A 22,219-nucleotide genomic window follows, 5' to 3' on the forward strand; every position below is an offset into this window, starting at 1 on the left:
GATTTGCAATAATAACCTGCAAAGCTTCATGTACATATACAAGGAAACAACCTTCTAGAGAAATCTCATTCTTTCTCTTAGCTATACACTCACAAACTTAGGATCCAGACTGCAAAACTCAGGTTTCATAATCATCTTATCCCTGAATGTATAATAATTAATCCATAACAACACTAGTATCACACCCTTCTTCATTATTGGAAGAAGGAGACATAAATCTTCATATTCTCTGACAGAGAATCTCCTGTCTTTAGTTCCAGACCTTCTCCCATGATGCTAAAGACCTTCCTTCTTTAGTTTTAAAAACAGCCAAAAGCAAAGAAATAGTCTAACTTCTGATAAGCAACAGACTAACCTTATTTATATGAGATACTTAACTGGGTCAAAGGGGAAGGAGTTAGTGTGTCATTCAAAGCAGCCACTGTTGTGGGGCTGTGTGTATGAAGATGTGTTAGGTAGAGGGAGTTAACTTTAGCCCCAAATAACCCAAGAGCTATTTCAGGCTAAATTAACTCCCACCCACATACCACAGTCAGTATGACCCTCTAAACAACAAGGAAGTTGAGGGAATTCTCCAATCCAGCTGCTGAAACTGTCTTTAGGGGAGGCCTGGAAAAAATGGGGCTTCTCTAAATTATTTCTGTGCTTTTCTTACTCAGGCATCTGTAACTCCATGGTTAGGGAGGATGGAAAATGGGAAGAAAGTGACTGGGATGACATCAATTAATAATAATAATAATAATAATAATAATAATAATAATAATAATATGTTATTAAATTTATATGCTACCCAACTACCAGCAACTCTGGATGGTTATGAATAAAGACTGAGCCACAAATTTTTAAACTATTGTGGGGGGGATGAGTGAATGCAAGTAAGTTAGTGTCTCGTCTTCCTTTGCAGTGATCTTTGGGATTAAAAAAAAAAGGGTACCCCTCCACTTGACTGGGACATTGGTGATCACACATGTTGAACCACAAAGGGGCAGTTACCCTGATCAGCTGTGTTACATGAAAATGGCCACTGTAAAATAGATAAGGGCACATAAGGGGGTATCTTATACCTGATTAGTCTATCACTATATTGCCTATGCCAACCTTCAAAACTTCAAGCCCAACACATCTGGAAGGGAGGAGTAGGAACGCAGGTCTATGTTGATTGACAATCACTCTGCAGAGTCACAGGGGGAACTCCTCCCCATCACCTGATCTTTTGAAATTAAGGGCTGAATTTGGGCCCTTCTCCATGCAAAGCAGATGCTTTAGCATGAGACATGGTTTCTCCTCTATTTTGCTTTGGTTGGTCATGAGCTGAGTCAGCTCAACCTAATTGTTTTTGTAACCTAAATGGTTGCTTTCTTGTTCGAAGATCTTTACCACTGCTTGTTTTTGTGCCCTTGATTCAGACTGACTTCAGGTCTATCAAGCATTGTAAACTGCAGCATTGTAAACTGCTGTGAGGTTTCAGCTGGCTTCTGACTCAGAAAACAAAATTCTTTCCGAGTCAGAAGGGGAAACAGAAACTTACCAGGCAGAAACCGGGAAAGCAAAACCCAGAAGTGACTCGGCAGTGCAGGAGAAGTTACAGATGCTGATTGGCCAGTCTTCAGAGGAGAATTTGAATCCTCCAATCAGTGCACGGGAAAGGCGTGCAGAAAAGTGTGCGAAGGAGAAGGCAGCCCAATTGGCTACAGAGGGGAATAGGTGTGCAAGGGATTGGCATAAAAGGCAGACATGCGAACAGCAAGCTGCCGGAGACAACTGATCCTTCAAGCTCCCAGCCCCAGTGGAAGAGTCCTTAGCTGCATTGGAAACCTCATCTGTAGCCAGAAGAGAATCAGCGCCTATGTTTCCTAGCATAGAGGACCTGTATCCTGCACATGCTGCCACAGAGGATCTTCTCCCTGCCGAATCCAGTAACCTCAGCCTCGTGTCCAGCTTCGGACCTTGCCGCCACCATTCGGTGCATTCCAAGTGCATTCCCAGCTTTGTTCCTAGCTCTCAGCCTTGCCCAGGATCTCCAGTCCAGTTTCATTGTGCTTCCAGCTTCCAGCCTTGCCCAGAATCTCCAGTCCAGTTTCATCATGCTTCCAGCTTCGCCTAGGATCTCCAGTCCAGTCTAGTCGTGCTTCAATCACTCAGCCTTGTTCAGGAACTTCAGGCCAATCTTGTTGTGCTCCAGGTTCTCAACCTTGTCCAGGCTCTGCAGCCCAGTCCAGTCATGTTCCAAGCTCCCAGCCAAGTCTAGAGCCTCCAGCCCAGTCTAGCTGTGTGCCAAGCTCCCAGCCTAGCCTGGAATCTCCAGCCAAGTCCAGCCTTGTTTCAAGTTATCAGCCTTGTCCTGAGTCTTCAGCCCAGTGTAGCCAGTCCAGCCTGGATTGTCCAGTTCAGTTCAGTCCTGCCTCCAGAGCCAAGCCTTGCCCTGGCTCTGGTGGTTCCAGTTCGGTCTCGCCTAGCTTCCAGGTGCCAGCCTAGTTCAGGTGGTGTTTCAGATTGCAGATGCTCACCTCCAGTTCCAGTTCTGCCATGTGCCCTAGCTTCTTCCAGTTTCCCAGCTCTGGTCAGTGAATCCTGCCTAGCTGTTTTGCCACAGTCTCCTCCTCCAACCTTGCCAATTCTCCCCTTGTAACCTGGGTGGTCTTGAATGGAACCGGTCTACCTCATTGATCACAAAAGACTTATTATTGTAAATAGTTGTTTTAATAAAGAGTGGTTTTGATAATAACCCTGTCTGGCCACCTCATAGTCTGAACAGGACAACCACCTAGAGACTCTTTGAGTGAGATGGGCGGTAACTAAATGTGAAATATAAATAAATTAATAAATAATAGCTATGTAATCTGCAAGAACCAACCGGGATTGTTGAAAATAATTGGGAAGCCAAAAATACATGAATTGCAAAATGAGGTATGCAGGTGACTGTTAGCCCTTCAAGGTCAGGAAACAGATACCAAAAAATTACTAGAACTCTACTTTATTGATACAGGCTATTATAACAGAATCTTGATAGCCTGACAGCTTTCCCATCACTCGCTCTTATACCAAAGATAGTCAAGTCAGGGCAATCATTAGTTTCTTTCTCCCACTTTCTTGTTTGCTTGGGTTAAGCTCATGTTTTACTAACGGTTGCCACATATCTTCTCCAAGGTGAACTCTGTGCTCCTCTACAGTTGGCACTGGTTAATTCCTACAACCAATATACAGCACATTTCTAGGATGCTGACATTGACTATCTCAAGTCTTGAACCATTCTAATAGCCGTCACAAGTGCCCTCTGTCCAATCCTAAAAGCATCTGCTTAAACCTTCTTACAACATCTAGCTTTTCTAACCTAACAGAACACTGGAAATAAGTTAGGACTCAGGACTCTACCCATCCATCTGTCTATAAGCAGTTATAGCTGTCTGAAAATTGAACAGAATGAAAGCAGATTTGGTATGGTAGGAGAAGTCAATTAAAGAAAGACTGAGTTAAAAAATGGGCCAGATATGGCAAAGGGCTGTACAGAAAAACAACCCAGATAAAAATTCCCCGGTGCACCCCTATGGGAGGGGCAGGTGGGGAGCAGTACCGAATGTTGCTGACTGTCTCATTCTAAGCCCGGCTCCCTCCTGGTCATGTGACCCACAGCACAACACATGTAACCTGTCCTGTGCTACAGAAACGTACTTAGAGAGAACACAAGGAGAAAGTAGACACACTAGTTTCTTCATTACCCAGAAGAAAATACAGATGCCTACTATGACCACGACTGTCAAGAGGTTAGAAAGCATTTCAGAAGCCCTGCTCTGCAAGCTTTCTCCACCTTTAACTCACAAAGGGTCTTGAGCAGCAGGGAGCATTGTCATCTTATGATCAGCTATAACATCATAGAAAGAACAGAAAAGTTTACTCTCATACTGGAATGCTAAGCGATACAAAACAAAATAAAATTCAAGGGAAGAATTCACTCTACAATTAATATTTTGCTTTCAAACTTCAGGCTTGAAGGCCTGCTTTTCTTCCTTGACTCCCAAGAACCATCAACTGAAATCCAATGTAAATAACATTTACAAAGTCCAGGAATTTGCTTGGTATCAGAAAAGAACAGAACTCACAGTCCCTCCACAGCAATGTCTGTTTTTTTGATTTCAACCATTTCAGCTGTATAATTAAGGATAGGTGAGTACAGAATCCATTTTACAACTGCAAACATGACAAGAAAAACAAACAAACAAAACCCTGCTGCCTACTGCAAATCATATACAGATTCAACATCAGATCCAGATTAATTTTATGCCCACCCCAGCTTTAGGCAAGATCTATAAAATGTGGATTGCATCTGCACAGTCTTAGGCATGCAGCAAAACCAGGGGGAAGGATAAATTGTATGGTCAAGTCCATGAAAAAGTATGTCATAATATATTCCTCTGCTTGAAGGATAATCAGAGAACAGCCCTTTACTTCACAACAATCTCTATTGGAAGGGTTGCCCAAAGTTCAGTCCATCTGTTTTTTCAAAAAATATGAAAACCCCTTAACAAAGGAGAGACAGACCCCTAAAGATGCTGTTTAGCATCTTCACACCTGGACCACTGACCAAACAGGTACACAGGTCATCTGGTTATAGTTCCTTCCCAAAGCTGGTGAGATATATTTCTTTTAAAATGATATCATTATTTCTCAATCTCAACCATGCATATATATTAATGTGTGTATTTTTACAGGAATTTGTTACTTTTGCTCCTTTTTCTTTTTTCTTTTTGGTAATATGTAAGATATCCAAAATATCTTAGCCTCATGCATTAGTTGCAAAACATAAGCAAGGATCTGGAGAGGAATCATTGAAGGACAGTGTTATGATGGGTTTCACTGAAGAATAAGATTCTCTTCTGTACTTTTAAGTTTTTACAAATGAATGTAATTAAAGGCATATCTATGACTTTAAAATTCTAGGACCAGATCAGCTGCATCCTAGAGTACTGAAAGAGCCTGCCAATTGCTCAATAAAGAGAATAAAATGCTAATAACATGCAACTCTAGATACAAGAGGGCAACTGAGAAGGGGCAGGACTGAAGCTTCAGATAGATAGAAACAGGATCAGGGAATGTCTATTTATTTTGAATGAGTTTAAACTTCCAGTGCCAGATGAACTGCATCCTAGGATATTGAAGGAACTTGCTGAAGGTCTACCTAAATCTGTATGTATTATCTTTGCATAACAACTGGAGAACTAGAACAATTCCAGATGACTGGAGGGCTGCAAATATTGTTCCCTGCCTTCAAAAAAATAGGAAATGCAAAAAAGCATGGCTTCTGGAAATCTTGCTAAGCTCTTTACCAACAGTAATTTTAGTTAATTCTGTGTAACAAAGAACAGTGTTGTTTCTGTGCATGTAGATGTCTATGTGTATGTGCACTTTCTTCTCAGGGCCTAATTAGAGCAGGTGCCTATGTGCTGCCTCCATGTGATGGTCTAATCAGGGTAGGTGCATGTATGTTGTATGTTGGTCCTATGTGTGTATCTCCATTTCCCGCTCATATTGTTCGCTGTGTGTTTCTGAGCTGCTATCCAGCTGCAGCTCTCCTTGGATGATTTTTTTCTGAATACTTTGTCTTTACAACCCTTGACCATATCTAGCTTATTTGATATTTCTTTTGATGGTTTCTCTCATCATACCACATTTCTGTTTTTTGTGGGGGGGGGGGAGAGAATCCAGAGAACTACAAACTCATCAATCTGATCTGAGACTAGGGAAGACTTTAGAGCAAAGTGACAGATCTGTAAGCAATCTGTTAATTAGTAAAAGTCAGCATAGATTTATCATGTCCAGCCACACTAACCTTGTATCATTTTTTTTTTATAAGACAACATCTTTATAGATTGTGGGAATGCTGTAGGAATAGTATATCTTAATCTTAACAAAGGCTTTGGCAAAGTAGTCACTGCATTCTGATAAATATGAGTCGGAAGGCATGACATTAATTAAATGCACAGCTGGCTTGGAAATTGTATTCAGAATGCTCACCAATGGTTCCTCATCAAATTGGAGAGAGTTATCAAGTGGAATGCAACGAAGTTCAGCTCTGGACCTGTCAGAATTTTTATTAATGAATTAAATGGTAGGAATGCTTACTGAATTTCTAGGGGACAAAAAATTAGGTGGGATAGCAATACCCTTTAACAAAGATAAAATTCAAAGCAAACTCGATAGGCTAGAGAAATAGACTGAAAACAATAGAATATTTAACAGAGAGAAATGCAAAGTGAAGTACAGAAATAGCATTAGTTGGGCAAGTAAATTGCTCCTTCCTCAAATATACTTTTGCAGGGAAAAATAAACCACCAGCTCAGCCATAAAATACTCTAACCTCACCATTGTCATTTTATTAACATGTGTACGCCATAACCTAATCAAGGAATGGCTATACTTAAATGTATACTTAATTTGCAGAAGTATATAGAGATGTTGCATTTCAGCTGGTTTTAGGCTTGGCTACTGCCTCCCCTACCACAATAAAGCAATTGGTGCTTCAATGGGATTGTGTGTTGATCTCAGGTTCTAAACAAAATCTAAAGAAATTCTCCTACAAATTGAATCAGCAATGAGATGACTGAGAACATAGAGGTGATTTTTGCCTGTGCAGAAAGCATAAGTCTATGTAGCGATGTTATATCCCCGCCCCTTTTAGGCTTGACTATGGCCTCCTGTACCATAATAAATCAATTTGTGCTTCACAGGAATTGTGTGCTGGTCTCTGATTCTAAATGAACTCTAGGGAAATTCTCCTAAACCAGCTTTCATGATACAACAAGAGTGGGTGTGGTATGTATCAGCTATCTTAGCTGGAAAACTGACTTTACTAAATTTACTAATAAATGAAGATATTACTTCTCCCAAAGTTAAGCTGGACTTTCTGTCTCCCAAATGACCATTATGAAAGGACCATCATTCTCTAAACAGAATGCACCTGAGCAAGTGCTGAGTGTATCTTTGGCTAACCTGCAGCTGAATCATTAGCGGTGAGTGGTCTTTATTGAAAGAGCTGCCAGGGAACTTTGAGTTTAGGATATTATTTTATTTATAAACTAAGCTCTGCCAATGAAACATAGCTTTTGCGTTATGAGGCATGACTATATTTTCTGCAAAGATGGGACATCAGTGGTTCACCAAGTTATTTGCACGTTAAGAAAGGAAAGACATAGACCTAGGTCTCTTTCTTATACCAAATATATCATAGATTTTTCTAATTTTTTTCAAAGAAGTAAGAATGGATAAATTATTCTTCAAATTATTTCTATACTGTCACCAAAATGTTAATTTGATCATACACCTCTGGTTTATATCACTTAATTCTCAGTTAGGATTAAATGTCTCAAACCTTTTACTGTATCGCTAAGCCACAATTTCATCACCTTACTTGAACTTCAGTATTACAATTCTCACAGATCCTGAAATCTGGCAAAAATTACTCCCTATTTATTTCTGGGATACATAGCAATGAGCCAGAAATGCCATAAAGAGAAGGACTGAAATTTCAAAGAGGGGAAATGGTGCCATATTTGTGTTGTAGAAGCCATGTCTGGGAAAGTATTTCTAATTCCCAATGGCCAACTTCCTATATTTAGAGCTATCATAATTTTATACAGAGGATATATTTAACTTCTTATATATCAGCACTACTTTTTTAAGAACCTCAGTTATCATGGTTTTTCTTTTTCCAGTAGGGTGGTAAATCTTTCTCTTTCAGAGCAATTCACTTCCTTTGAGATGCCCTCCAATCGCTTATGCAGCCCAGATATGAGAATTGTCTAGGAGGATAAGGTGCTGATAGTATAAAAAGAGCAATATTTAATGTTTTGAAAACAGGCTAACATCAAATGCCCTCCAATACTAAAAAGGCTGGGTCATATACTGAATTTCCTTTCATGAGTGAGTTATGTCCTAGCAGTTGTCTCCAAAAAACAATTTCTGTTCAGTGGGAATATGACAAACCCTGTACAGCACAGTATAAATAGGTTAAGTAGGTTAAGTATAAGTAGGAATATAATATAATATATTCCTACTTATTATATAATAATAATATTAAAAAATAGGTAATATTACCAAAAAAAAACCCATCCTTTCTTGTTAGAGATCAAGTATTTGTTTTTGATTTTAACATTTTGGATATTTAGTGAACAACATCCTTCTCTGTAAAATGAGGAGGTGTGGTTGACTCCACCAATATGAATAGATCAAGCTTCAAGCCTCCAGAAACAGAATGAAAATACAGAGTTGACTGTACCATTTCAGGCTGCAGGAGGGAGATAACAATTCTGAATGTTTCCCCCTCAGATACATTGAGATAAAAAACTAACAGCACAAGAAGAAAAGTTTTAGCACAGGTCAACCTCTACGGAACTATTTCCAACTCGCAAGAAGTTTTTCACAAATGTAATTCCCCCACCAAAAGGCTGTTGACGGTCCAGTGTAATACTCTAGAACTCTGCCATGTTCCTTTCTCTTTCCATCGTATGCATGTATATTTCAAGGATTTTAAAAAATTATCATTCATATTAGAAACAGACTAGGCTGCTTATGTTGCCCAACAAAAAAGAGATTATCATTTCACCTGTCATCACAGTAGGTGAATTTCATGTCCATGCTATGACGGCTCAGGAAAGTCTTGCTGTCCAGTGGAATATCAGTATTGGAAGGATGCTGAATGGGTTCACACATCAGGATAAGGCAGGATAAGAGTGGCTCCTTAAAACCACACAGAGCATGAGGAGGACACGTATTATAGACCTTAATTTGTCCTGTGCAGTGCAAAACCTGAAAGGTAAAAGAAGTTCTTTGTATTATTATATAATTATAAAATAGAGCAATCGGGGAAAAAAACAGGACTAGACTGAATTTTTCAACCAATGTTACTAAAGTCTGTTACCTTCCATGTGGCAGATTTGAGATTTACAGTTCTGCCTCTGTTGGTAACAGTACATTTCATTCTCATGAAGAAGTCACGTTCCAAACTCATCTCTTTATTTTTTTTCCCACAACCTGGACCTAAGAAAAAGAAAATTATATTAATTCTGGAGGTGAATGTCAACTCATTTTCTGTCAGAATTTCCAAGGATTAAATCTTTACTTTCTATTTCGTCTTACAAGAGGACTGAAACTAGATAAACTAGTCATTTGCCTTATTAATGACCAAATTTTAGTGAGAAGACAGCTCAGGATTGAAGAGATTATCACTTTTGTAGTAATAAACATGTTATCTGGCCTCACTACTTGGTTACTGTAACCTAATAACTTTCTGAGTGATTATTAGCTAAGGAAGCTAATTTCCCCAGAACAATTTTACATTTACAGTAAGTTGTGGAAGTACAAATCTAGTTGGTTACATTCGAAAGCCTTTATTACTTTCAAGGACCAATAATTCCTTGACTCTCTAGATTCTTTCTGGGATGAGTAGTGGAGCTGATAGTCTCATAAGCTCCTTCATCCAGTACTGTTCTCTGCGGAAGAAACTAACAACTTTAATCAGGAAAAACAATACTGACATCTTGTCGATGAAGATTCTCAGTCATCCCGGTGGAATTGTCTGTAGGTTGAGTCATGGCAACTGGATTTCTTTCTTTTTGGTTGAAACGTTTCTACCAAAAAGAAAGAAATCCAGTTGCCATGACTCAACCTACAGAGAATATTGACACATTTAATATGGTATATATAATTATACATGCAATACTTGTGTACACATGTTTAAAACAAATAAAAATAAATAATATTCCACAAAGGTATTGTTACCTATAAGGTGCTACAAATTATTTTACTGGGTTTGCTCTGACAGACTTTAACAAAATAGCTCCCTGTCCAACTGATTTCTGAGTGTTCCAGATTCCATAATATAGATGCTACTATTGTTTTCTTGAGAGCCAATTTGGTGTAGTGGTTAAAGGCACCATGCTAGAAACTGGGAGACTGTGAGTTCTAGTCCTGCCTTAGGCACAAAGCCAGCTGGGTGACTGTGGGCCAGTCACTTTTGCTCAGCCCTAGGAAGGAGGCAATGGCAAGCCACTTCCAAAATCTTGCCAAGAAAACTGCAGGGACTCGTCCAGACAGTCTCTGAGAATTGGACACAACTAAATGGATTTAAAAGAAGTTGTCTTATGGTGAGGAGAAGTGGGAAATGAACAGGTGAATCTAGCTTTTTTTCCTTCAACTTCTCCTAGTGATACGGTCAAGTAAAATCTGAACAGGCACTAGGTAATGTATGGAGGAGATACTTCCTTCAGCTCAAGGGCAGCAGTTCCTTCTGGCTCACCTACAGTATGTGCAGACCATATTAAAGAAAGGGATAGGTACACTGCACCAACTTTTATCCCTTCCTCTTCCATCAAACACCAACTGGGAGGAAAACATCCTCCTTAATATGGGATGGTCCTGAGGAGAAGATGAGTTTGACAGATGGCTAGTCTGGTGGGTTTAATCATCTATCAAAACATACTCAAGACTTTGCACAAGTGTTTTGCATGGGTGAATCTAAAAGAAGGACGACTAACAGCTGAAAGGAGGTATGGGGAGTGGGGTGGGAAAGAGTAATGTGGTACTAAATCTCTGTTCACAAGGAGCCTGAATAACAGGCGATGGGTGGTAGCAGCGGAGGTGAGCAGTGGTGGTGGAGAGGACTGCACAGTCCTCCCCACCACTGTCCATACATGTTGGAACTGAACAACATTTTTTTAGGAAGGGGCATCTCCTTTACAGTACAGCTGTTACTGGAGATCCTTTTGAACATGGGAGGAGTACTAAACTCATGTTCACCAGGAGCATGAATTTCAAAATACTAAGCTCAGATTCAAAAAAATCCTGAATAACAGCTGACTGGTAATGGAGCTGGTGCTTCATGAAGTGGGCAAGAGATCTCTGCTGCTTCACAACAGACACAACCCTTCACAATTTGGCTGCTGTAATTCGGGCTTCTTCTGAATACAGTTAGCTGTTATTTGAGTTGGTCCATCTTTCCAAGGCAGGTCCTCAAGCCAGAGATCAGCCCAGAGACCTGGGGGTTACAGGGGAGACATCCCAAGCTGGATTCACTTGCTGCCCAAAGCAGAATGGACCTGGAGGACAGTGCTAGGAGGCTAGAAGGATGAGGGTATGACCACACTAACATAAAGTAACCAATAGGAATCATCTGACTACACTACCAGTCTTGGACCAGGGATTGTTTGCTCCTAAATAATGTGTACATGTAGCACAAACTTGAAAACTCAATCTTCAGGTTATGATAAATCCTCCAAGGGATCAAGTACATTTTAAAAATTATTTACCATTTTTCAAGCTTAGATTTTCCCGAAGTTCTTCATGATCACATGGATGAGTGAAATCAAAAATGCTGTGGCCAGTCAATTCCACCTACAAAAATAGAAAATAACCCAAGAATGGCATTTCCATCTTGTTGGCAGCAAAGACAGAATAAACATCAACTGAGAAAGGTGAAGAAATAAAGTAATATTAACAAAATGAATTTGAAATGGGCAATGAGATAGACAGACAGTTTGAGAAGGTTTATTGGTTTTTCCTTGTTTTATTGGTTTTTAATTCTGTAAGCCTCCCAGAGTCACTGTGTGTGAGTTGGATGGCCATATACATTTGGCAAATAAATAAATAAATATTTCATCCATCCCCAAATACACAAAAAGCCACATGACAAAGTTTGACAGAAGCCACATGATAAAGATAATGTTTTTCTGGCAGGTGTTTTACCTCTATTATAGTCATTGCAAGGCATTTTGCTATTATTAATGCTCTGTTAACAATAAAAATGTCCTTTCATTGTAAATTCACAGTCTAACTATTACTATATATGTATTATTTAATATACTTTCCCATTCTGTTCTAAGGGCTTAGAATATCTTCAATGATAACCTTCAGTTGTTTTGATTACACAACAAACTGTTATGGAAAGTAACCAAGAGTCAATAGCTCTTTTTATGGACAGAGCATGAATGCTATTTCTAATGAAAGTAGAATATCATTAATTAATCTCAGAAGATGATGAACTGCATATAAAATTCTTATTCAGCCTTATGCTACTTGTGATTTACTAAGCTAAATATAGTCTACCCATCATTCACTCTGAATTCTTCAAATGTTAGGCAACTCTGCTTTGTAGCCAAGTGGCAGGAAAAAAAACATATTTAATTGATGCCCTGGCTTGTTTGATGGTTTATAATTTAGATCTATAAGACTACTCAACTCAACAATGACTCTGGTAACTAGTGCAGCTCATATAGGCATAACAAAGTGTCCCTATAACTGCTCATGCCACTGCATTCTGGACCAACTGCAGCTTCTGAGTGGTCTTCAAGGACAGCCCCATGTAGAACACATTGCAATAATCCACATGTGAGATGATAAAGACATAAATGACCATGAAAAGGGATTCCTAGGCCAGGAAACAGCATATTCAAGCAGGACCTATGAGTCCAGGAGGACCTCAAATTGCACACCAGTTCCATCTGGAGGCATGCCACTCCAATCTGAGCCCCAAATGGAGAATTTCTAGCCCTGAAAGAACTGCACACCCATAGCAACGTAGTCTTGTTGGGGCTACATTTAAACTTGTTCCTCACCATCCAGACCCAAACAGCCTCTAGCCACTGTTACAAGATCTCAACAGCATCACACTTGGTCAACCAGGAGGCAAGATACAGAGTTGAGTATCATCAGTGTACTGATGACACCTGACCTCTATCAATGGGTGACTTCACCCAGCAGTTTCATGAAGGTGTTAAACAGGAGGATAGGAGGATTAAGTCCTGAGGCACTCTGCAAGCCAGGGATTCAGGCTGGATCTCCCCCCTGCCCCCCAACACAGACTGGAAAGGAATAGAGCCACCTCTACGCCATGCCTTCCACTCCCAATCCAGGTCCAGAAGGATGATTAATGGTATTGAAAGATACTGAGATATGAAAAAGAACCAGGATGGTTGCAGCCCTCCCATCCCAGTTTGCCAACTGTCATAAATACATGTGATCAGAGCTCTCTTCATACTATGCCCCAGTCTAAAACCTGACTGAAACAGGTCCAGATAATCTTTGCTTGTTTGTTTGTCTGTTGTATTGGATTTAGAAGCTGCCTGGCTCCCAGTGATTCTGGGTGGCTTACATCTCTAAAAATAGGAAACAGTAAAATGAAAGAAAAAAAGATATGTATGTCTGAAACAAACAACCCAATACATCAAAAAAAATGAACAGAGGCTCAACAGTCCCCTTAACCCTAGACCTGGGAGGAGACCCCGGTTTTCAGAGACTTGACGAACAGCTGCAGGGTAGCTGTATGGATCTCCAGGGGGATATTATTCTAGAGGGCAGGCAACACAACAGAGAAGGGGTGCTTCATATGTCCCAATAGATCACTGTTTGATTGAAGGAACCTGGAGCATGCCCACTCTGCCTGATCTTACTGGGCAGAAAGAAACTATCTGAGATAGGTGGGCCCTTAAATAACCAGGCCCTATGACATGATGGGTTTTACAGATGATAACCTGGACCTTGAATTGCAACCAGAAACCAAATGGCAACCAGTGCAGCTTGTAAAGCACCAATGACACATGGGTGTAATATGGCACACCTGTCACTGCCCGTGCTGCACATTCTGGACTACCTGTAGCTTCTGAGTGATCTTCAAGAGCAGTCCCATGTAGAGTGCATTGTAGTAGTCCATCCATGAAGTGACTACAGCATAAGTGACTGTCTAAAGGGCCTTCCACTCTAGGAATGGGCATAACTGGCACACCAGATGGATCTGTGCAAAAGCTTCAAGTTCTCTTTCTTCCAGAGTACTGTGGAGCTTCACCAGAGGTCCTCCTTTACCTTCTTAACAACTTTACCCAAAAAGGGCAAGTTACAAACTGGATGAAAATTGTGCAGAACTATTTGACCTAGTGATAACTTCTTAAGGAGGGGGCACATCTTTTAAGGCAGGTGGAACAACCCTATCTTTAAAAAATGGATTTACCACTACAAGGATCTAAACTCATCTCTTGAGATGGCTTAATCAACCAGGAGGGACATGGTTCTAATAAACAGGTAGCCAAACTAACATTCATCAGGATCCTATCCATTTCCTTAGGAGTCACAGGATCAAACACTTCCCAGGTGACTGTTATGGTCTCCTCTGTCTTGGAGAAGTCAGTGCTGAGGATCCTGATCCAGCAGGTTAAGTAATCAATCAGCTTAGGCTGACTTAGCAGGACCAGATGTGGGAAGAATCAGATGATAAAGGACCAGATCCTGGCAGAATACAGGAGGATGCATCAGAAGCTTTGGAGCACTGAAGCAGAGTGTTTCCTCCAGAAGCAAAGGTACACATGCCCATAATTGAGTTGTACTACCACTATGCTATTTAACAGCAGCCGCCAGCACCTGGCCTCCTTATTGGGAACTTGTTTGCTCTTCATCTTTCTCCAGTGGTGCTCTTCCAAAGCTCATTAGAAAATCAAGAAGCAACATGGGATGGGCAAACAGGAAGAGCCCACATAGGAGCAATCTGATCTCAGCCCTCAATATACTCCCATTCCAGATGGAGACCAAGGCCTCAGCTGAACTCCAGGAAAAACATCAAGCTCCATCTGGTCCATTAGATACCTGGGACAGACTGATCAAATAGTTCCTTCCTTCCTGCTGGAGGGAGGGGCAGCCCCAGTTAGCTGAAAAGCAACCAGAGAGTGATCTGTTTCTGACAAAGGACTGATGGTAATGTCCTCCACCTTTAAATTATGTTGCAACTGTTCTGAGATAAAAAGCAGATCTAGCATGTGCCTACCTGCGTGTGTTGGGCTTTCAATAACTTGGGTCAGTCCATGTTAGTCATGGTAACCATGTGAACTCCTGAGTCAATGCCACATGAAGGGAATTTAAAATCTCCCAGAACAATCAGTCTTGGAGACTCCACAGGCAGCTCAGTCACAGAGTTGAGCACCTCAGGCAGGGATGTTGCTGCATAGCAGGAAAGAGAGAACAGCAGCAACAAATCCAACTGCTCCCTAGAGCCCAACTTCAATCACAGGGTTTCATATCTGGTTATCTGTAGTGCAAAGCCTCTGAAAGCCATTAGGGCTTCCTGGATGACAAGTGCCACCCCACCCCCTCTGCTCTGAGATCACAGCTAGTTCTAAACCTGAAACCCATCTGGGCATACCTCAGAGAAGGGGACACTCCACTTCAACCCCACCCATGTCTCAGTTACACATGCCACATTGGCTGCCTCATCCATTGTAAGGCCTTCAAGGAGGAGCATTGCTATCCCAAATCTGACATTTAACAGCACCATCTGGAGACCAGGGTTGATCATCCTGTGTACTGTATTGTATAGGCCTGTCCTTATTAAAAATAGTTCCAGATGAACTCACCCAAATCTTTAGTTGAACTCTAGACAATGATGGGAATCAAAACTAGACCACCAATATGAAATCAAAAGGATATGAAGCCAAAAGGAGGATGCATGGTGAATCCCACCTGTACACAGCGGCTCAGACCTTGCTTCGAAACAGGTGTTGGACACTGTCCAAACTGATGGTAGATTTACTGGACAGTTAAGTGCACACATATCCCTTCGCCAATGGCTATTCTTCTGCACTACACAGCTGTCTATGTAGAACTTCTTATGGTTTCAGAGCATTTCCCTGTGTCTCTAATCCTATAGCAAATGCATTGCTCTCTTCACTGGAACAGCGCTGCAGAGACACCAGTACAGATAACTTTTGTCTCTCTGAGACCTTACAGGAAATATTTTGTTCAATCTTATTTTAAAAAATTCCTTTTACCAAGAAGAGAATGTGAGAAAGAGCAGAGAGTTATATTATCCAGCTTGCTATGAGAAATGAATAGAAAATACTCTTACCTGTGTCAAACCCATATATTTGCTGATGTTTTCTGACAGAAAGATCATGTCTCCATCCTGTGTGATGACAGTGATAAATCCCTCTAAAGCTTTCAGGTACAAGTTATCCAGCTGCTGATCTGTCTCAATTTCTCTCTCATTGTTGGTGCAGACTGCAGGCGTGGGTTGCGGGGAACAGAACCAAAAGGAAATTAGACAGGAAAAGAAAGTTAGCAATTAACAATGAAATCCTGCTGAAAATCCCTATACATTATAAATAATGGATACACAATTTAACCAGAAAATAATAGTATAGTCATTTCAGAGTCATGGTAAATTAGACAATGTGGCTTCGAATCCTACACTCAGCGTTAAGTCCTACTGAGATCAGTGGAACTTATATCCTATTCAACACATATAAGACAGCACTAGAAACAGGGTATTGTCTACCCATTGCCAAGGAAGGAATGAAGGAACACCACCAAAATAGGATTTAAAGGGATTTCTGTGGAAATTACATGTGCTAATGAATATAGAAGGATGTGAATTTGGAAGTAATTACTACTGATAAATATATCTCAGTATAATGGGGCAGATTTTTAATAGATGAACTTTGTTATGATGCTAACTGTTAATGTCAAGGAATAGCAAGTCTCCTATTCCTTTCTTGTTATTGTTTTTCTCTAACCTGACTTTTACTGGGTAAGTCTTTCAAATACAAGTTAATTTCAGATAGACTGCCATCGGTGTAGTACAACACATAACCATCCTAGTAGTAGATGCAAAAATTTGCTACCACCCCAGTCCTATAAGAGACACTCATATGTAACTACATGCAAACATCTTGCCTGATATAATTGCCGGGAATATGCATTATCAGTAACACTATCTGATTCAATACCATAGGATAGCTCTTACTAGAGCAAGATTTGAGCAGCTAGATTCTATGGTCAAATACGGACGATTCCATCAAGTGCCTGATTTGAGAGGACATGTGTTTGTGGAGCATCTGAAGTAGGAGACATTGCACATGTCCTATTTAACTGCCAACTATATGCCCCAGCAAGGGCTTAGTACCCTCAGACATTAATTGACAGAACCACATACTGGGACCGTAACAAAAGACTATGTTACTTCCTCCAGGGCACAAATACATATGTGGTCAATAGAATTGTTAAATTTATAGTTAGGGCTGTCCAACTAAGAACACAATTTATAGAACACATTGGGGTGGCATGTAAAGGTGATGATTTCATTTAAACTCACATTGTTTCTGTATTTCATTACTCGTTTTATTATATCTTGCATTTTTATCTTACAATTTTATCTCTATTTTACCCTACTGTATTTTATCATATTTTATCTCACCATAGTATATTTTATCTAATTTTACTGTATTTTAGCTGTTTTATGGTATCATATTTTGTATTTTATATCTTATATCTTATATCTTATAGTGGCTGATGCCCAACTTTCTGATATGGTCATTTGATACCAATCAAAGCAAATATTTGTAGCTCACAGTTGAACTGTGGAGTCCTTGGTACTCTCTGAGCCTTGTTGTTTTCTTGCAGACGTTTCATTGCCTGACTAGGCAACATCTTCAGTGCAAAGAGGGAGTAAACCTCCTTCTTTGCACTGAAGATGTTGCCTAGTCTGGCAATGAAACGTCTGCAAGAAAACAACAAGGCTCAGAGAGCACCAAGGACTCCACATAGTCATTTGACTAATCAATAAAGTTATTCATACATTTAGTAACATTATCTGTTGGAAGGGAAAGCAGGTGATAATATTAGGATTTTCCCTATCAAACCCTCCAAAATCGGTGCAGTTACTTACTGATTCACCAGGGCTAAATAAACATAATCCTAGCATGCTTCTGTACCAGGTATGTAAATCAGTTGTTAAGCCTCAACACAGTATCATTACAGAAAAGTAATATAGGAGGTCCTGGACCTAGCTAGCCACAAATTTTTATTCTTAGTTTGCCATTTTTAATTATTATTTTCTTTCCTTTTTTTCCTTCTTGCCAGTCATTCTTCCTTCCCTTTATTTTATTTAGCTTTCTCTTTTATTTTTCTTTACTTTGCCTTTTCTTGCTGCTGCATACTTACTAGCCACAGCAGTGAACAAATTGATTGTTTTACTACACTCTAGAAATGCAGAGGAACAAGTACTATGAGCTAGGAAGACTGTTCCAAATATCACATGAGTGACAAATTTAATAGGGGACTTTGATCCTGAGTCTTACCCTCTTATCTGCAACATGGAGATACCAACATGAGAATAACAGCATGGTAGGTGTAAGGGTTATTGAGAATTATATTTTCACACAATTACTAACTCATATGGTGTTCTACAAATATTTCCTACACAGTTTGGTAACATCAGAAAAGCTTGCTAGCAATACTGGCCACAGTGCTAGTTTTCTGGCCAGAAAACTACTTTACATGCTCCAGAATCAAGCAGTCCAAGAATAATCTCCTCCTCCCCCCCCCCCCCAAATTACACATTTGGACATAACTGAATCTCATGATTGAACATGCATATCATGGAGAGGGGGCTATTCACAGAAGATAAAGCCAGAATTTGTTAGGATACCCTTCCCATCCTGGTGCCAGCAAGACCAATATTCACATTTGTTGGGGAGATTTTGGGAGGGGGAATCAAGCTGGGAAGAATATACTAGGTGCTCATATAGGTTTATGTATTCTCTTGACTGTAATTTCGGTTCATTTATGACATTATCTAGTATAAGAAATAAGTTTCCATCTCTAGCTAATTACTTTCATTAGACATTTGGTGAAAGATAGATGCATATTTAATAGCAAGGACTGTTAACACATATAGGTGCACTTTTTAAAAAAAAAATGAACACTTATAAAACCCCAAATTGTTACGATTGCAACAATTATCCTACACTGGGCAGGAAATAGGGCTCAGTTCATGGATAATATATATTCTAACTGAATCATGACCTTTAAAAAGCCCTTTATGGAAGCATCAACTTTTGGTAGTACAGAAATATTACCCAACAAAAGACTGGGTTACATTGGTTCAATTTAGTTATTAAGTTTAAGAATAACACATTCAGTTTTTCTCCTTCCAAAGGGATACAACTTAAAAAATAAGAAAAAAATAACCAGTATCATGAATTTGAGCTTTTTAAAAATAATATTGTTGCAGATGAATGTAGCCAAATATGTATTTTGGACTTCAAAAAACAGATTTTAATCAACTAAGAAAGTGGCTAATAAGATTCTATGGCAGAAGAAGTTCATGGGAAAATTAGCTCATGGAAGGTGGGTGTTCCTCAAGGAGGAGATACTAAAAGTGCAACTGCAAACTATTCCAATGAGGAAAAAAATGGAGTACCAAAGAAATCAATGTGGTCATGCTAAGAGCATAGTGAAAATCTGAAAACAAAAAATGGACATTTACAGGAAGTGGAAAGAAGGATAGATCACCAAGGAAGTTCTGAAGTACAGTCCTGGAGATAGCTCACAGCTGTAGTAATGGAGTCAAGAAAGCAAAAGCTCAAGATGTGCTGAGGTTAAGGGGGAAAAAAGAGCTCAAAACAGCAAATGCTAAGGTTCAAAATATAAGGAAAAGAAAACAATCAGTATACCAGTGGCAAAATTCTACTAGCTAATAGAGCAGTATTTCTCAGCCTTGGCAACTTTAAGATGTCTGGACTTCAACTCCCAGAATTCCCCAGCCAGCTCCCAGAATTCCCCAGAGAGTTAGATGCTTGTCTCTACTATGCCTGAAGTTCATTTGGTCACCTTGTGCCATTCACTCTCACTGTCTCACTTGTCTTAGTTTAACCCAAAAGATTACCACAAAGATAAAATCAAAGTTCTGCTTTGTATGTGATAGACTGAAATGCAGGGAATGAAGGGAAGACAAATTAATTTCCTCAGTGAAATCACAAACAAGGTCATTGAACCAAAGGCCAGGAAGTTAATTGGTTCACTGACATGGAATGAATGTTGCAGTGCATGGGGCTTCCTTCCCATTTATTTATTTAGTTAGTTAGTTAGCTCAAACGGAGAAAGCACAGCATCCAGTGTCACAGATGCTTTAAAAAAGAATACAGTAGAGATAATTTATGGAGGAGGAAGCCATCAGTAATGTTACCTCTAACACATCTGTGAAAAATTTCCATAGCAAAGGTTAATTACACAATATTGGGAACAAAGCAAAACATGCACATATGTGTATGTGTTTGTAGGGAAGATTTGAATGTTGGAGGGCCAAAAACAGTTAGTACAGTCATTCACTGATCCATCCACCCCATTCATAGGTAAGTAGGTGAAGAGATACTTTTTATTTTTCCTAGAAAAGTGGCTCTCACTAGATATGATGACCTCCAACTGCTGTAATTTCCAGTTAGCTCATTCTGTTGCCATTTATTTATCAAATTTATATAACCACCCATCTTGCAAACGCGACACCAATATGAAGTCATCAGGATATGGAACTCAACGCTAAAGTATCTTTACCTTACCTTACTGGGAGCAATTGGCTTAGGGAGTAAGGTGTGGAAGTACCCTTCCCTCTCTTTACATGAGAATGTGGGATACACATTCAACGACAAACATGCCTAAATCAGCACTTTGGGCCTAAAAACATCATCAGGGCAGTTTCTATGTTCCTGCATGTAGCGGCAAACCATCTGCATGTACATGCCGGTGCCCTTTACATGCAGATGCTCTCTGCGGAGGGCCCCTTTTAAAATAAAGGATTATTTCAGAGACATGAAGGGCTGGCCCAAGGCTGCATGCTGATGGAGGCATCCAGTGGTGCTTTCATGAACAGAGGACAAGCAGGGCTGCAACCAGGGACTGTGCCACCCTGGGCAAACATGGATTCTGTGCCCATTTTGGCGCGCCCCCAGTTCTCATTTTGGCGCCCCACCATGGCGCCCAGGGCACATGCCCCAGTTGCCCCCCCCCCAGTTGCAACCCTGAGGACAAGAATATCTTCTGAATTCAACACTAGCCCAGACAGTAGATTCCACTAGGGTTAATGGCAGACACAGGAGCAGCAGTTCGCTGCCATTCATTCACTGTGCCATTGCTTGTGGTGCTTCTCTGCTTCAATAAATGCTACCATGTACTAATGGCTGCATGAGCATGTGTCACATAAACACAGCATAAGTGCATGTGCAATGCCAGATAGCTATCTGTTTTTCACTCAGTCAGAGAGACCTTTCCCGATAGCACTGCCTGTGATGTGTTGTGAAAAGGTGGTTAGGGATGAAGGCCTGCCTGCCAAGCCAGCAGGATGGAAGAATCTCTTCTTTTGGAGTCTAACTCCAGAGAGCAGCAGTCAAAAAAGTGAAGCTGATTCTCATCTGTACCTGCCGTATGTGGCAGCTGCTTCCCTCTGCCTACTATTACAGCCAATCCTATGAGAACAAAAAGGAAAGAAATGTGAAGGCTTTGGAAAGCAGGAAAAATGACGGAATAGACTGAGAATTTCAAGCAGCTACTGGAACCATTGTCTTGAACCTCAATAAACTTGAGCAGAGAAGGAAACAGTTTAGTTCACCCACCCATCCAGCTTGACTGTGGCTCTAAAGTGATTATTATTGTCTTACACTGTGTCTAAATAATTTTCTAATGACATTTTGTAATAAGTGCCAAATATAAGCGCCTTTTCTGAGAAAGGCATTTTCTTAATTAAGGTCTTTTGTTTGCTGTTTGCAATCAGGTTATAGAGGTGTAGCCATAAGAATATGTATGTTCAGAACAGTGGAAAATGGAAGTTGTAGTGGAACTCCAAGCTATGCATATATAAGTCCTCATAAAACAGAGCTCTGAATGGGACGACAGTTACCTCAAACTAAATCAGGCCATTGATTCAGGCAGAAGTCTTTCTCAGAGTTGCTAGGGAATTTACTTATTCAATCAATTTTAAAGGCTGCCCATTCCTCAGTGACTGGAAGGCTTGCAGACAGTTAAAACAATAAAAAAGAAAATAAATCATAAAACTGACCCAGAATCTGCTGGAAGAGCCATGTCTTAACTTCTTCCCTGAAGGACAAGAGGTTCAGGGCCATAAGGGCCTTTGGCGCAATGTACTATCCATAGAGAGAGCCAGTTTGGTGTAGTGGTTAAGGCATCCAGCTAGAAACCAGGAGACTGTGAGTTCTAGTCCTGCCTTTGGCACAAAGCCAACTGGATGACCTTGGGCCAGTCACTATCTCTCAGCCCTAGGAAGAAGGCAATGGCAAGCCACTTCCAAAATCTTGCCAAGAAAACTGCAGGGACTAATCCAGGCAGTTGCCAGGAATCTACAATGACTCAAAGGGACAAAACAAAAACACACCTATCCATAGGATAGGCATGGGACCTTTTC

At 40.3% G+C, this 22,219-nt stretch overlaps 1 protein-coding gene across 3 annotated transcripts in view; it reads right to left on the bottom strand.

Annotated features, from left to right (window-relative positions):
- EPAS1 (endothelial PAS domain protein 1) overlaps window positions 1-22,219 on the bottom strand; it is a 132,947-nt gene that overhangs the window by 30,522 nt on the left and 80,206 nt on the right. For all 3 annotated transcript variants that reach the window (XM_063302764.1, XM_063302756.1, XM_063302770.1), the window contains exons 3-6: window positions 15,875-16,026; window positions 11,298-11,382; window positions 8,912-9,030; window positions 8,597-8,799 (exon numbers count right to left, since the gene is read on the bottom strand). In XM_063302764.1, coding sequence (XP_063158834.1) covers window positions 8,597-8,799; window positions 8,912-9,030; window positions 11,298-11,382; window positions 15,875-16,026 — 559 coding nt within the window. The remainder of the gene's footprint in view (window positions 1-8,596; window positions 8,800-8,911; window positions 9,031-11,297; window positions 11,383-15,874; window positions 16,027-22,219) is intronic.

The sequence above is a fragment of the Candoia aspera genome, chromosome 1 (genome assembly GCF_035149785.1).
Source record: "Candoia aspera isolate rCanAsp1 chromosome 1, rCanAsp1.hap2, whole genome shotgun sequence".
Lineage (NCBI taxonomy): Eukaryota > Metazoa > Chordata > Lepidosauria > Squamata > Boidae > Candoia > Candoia aspera.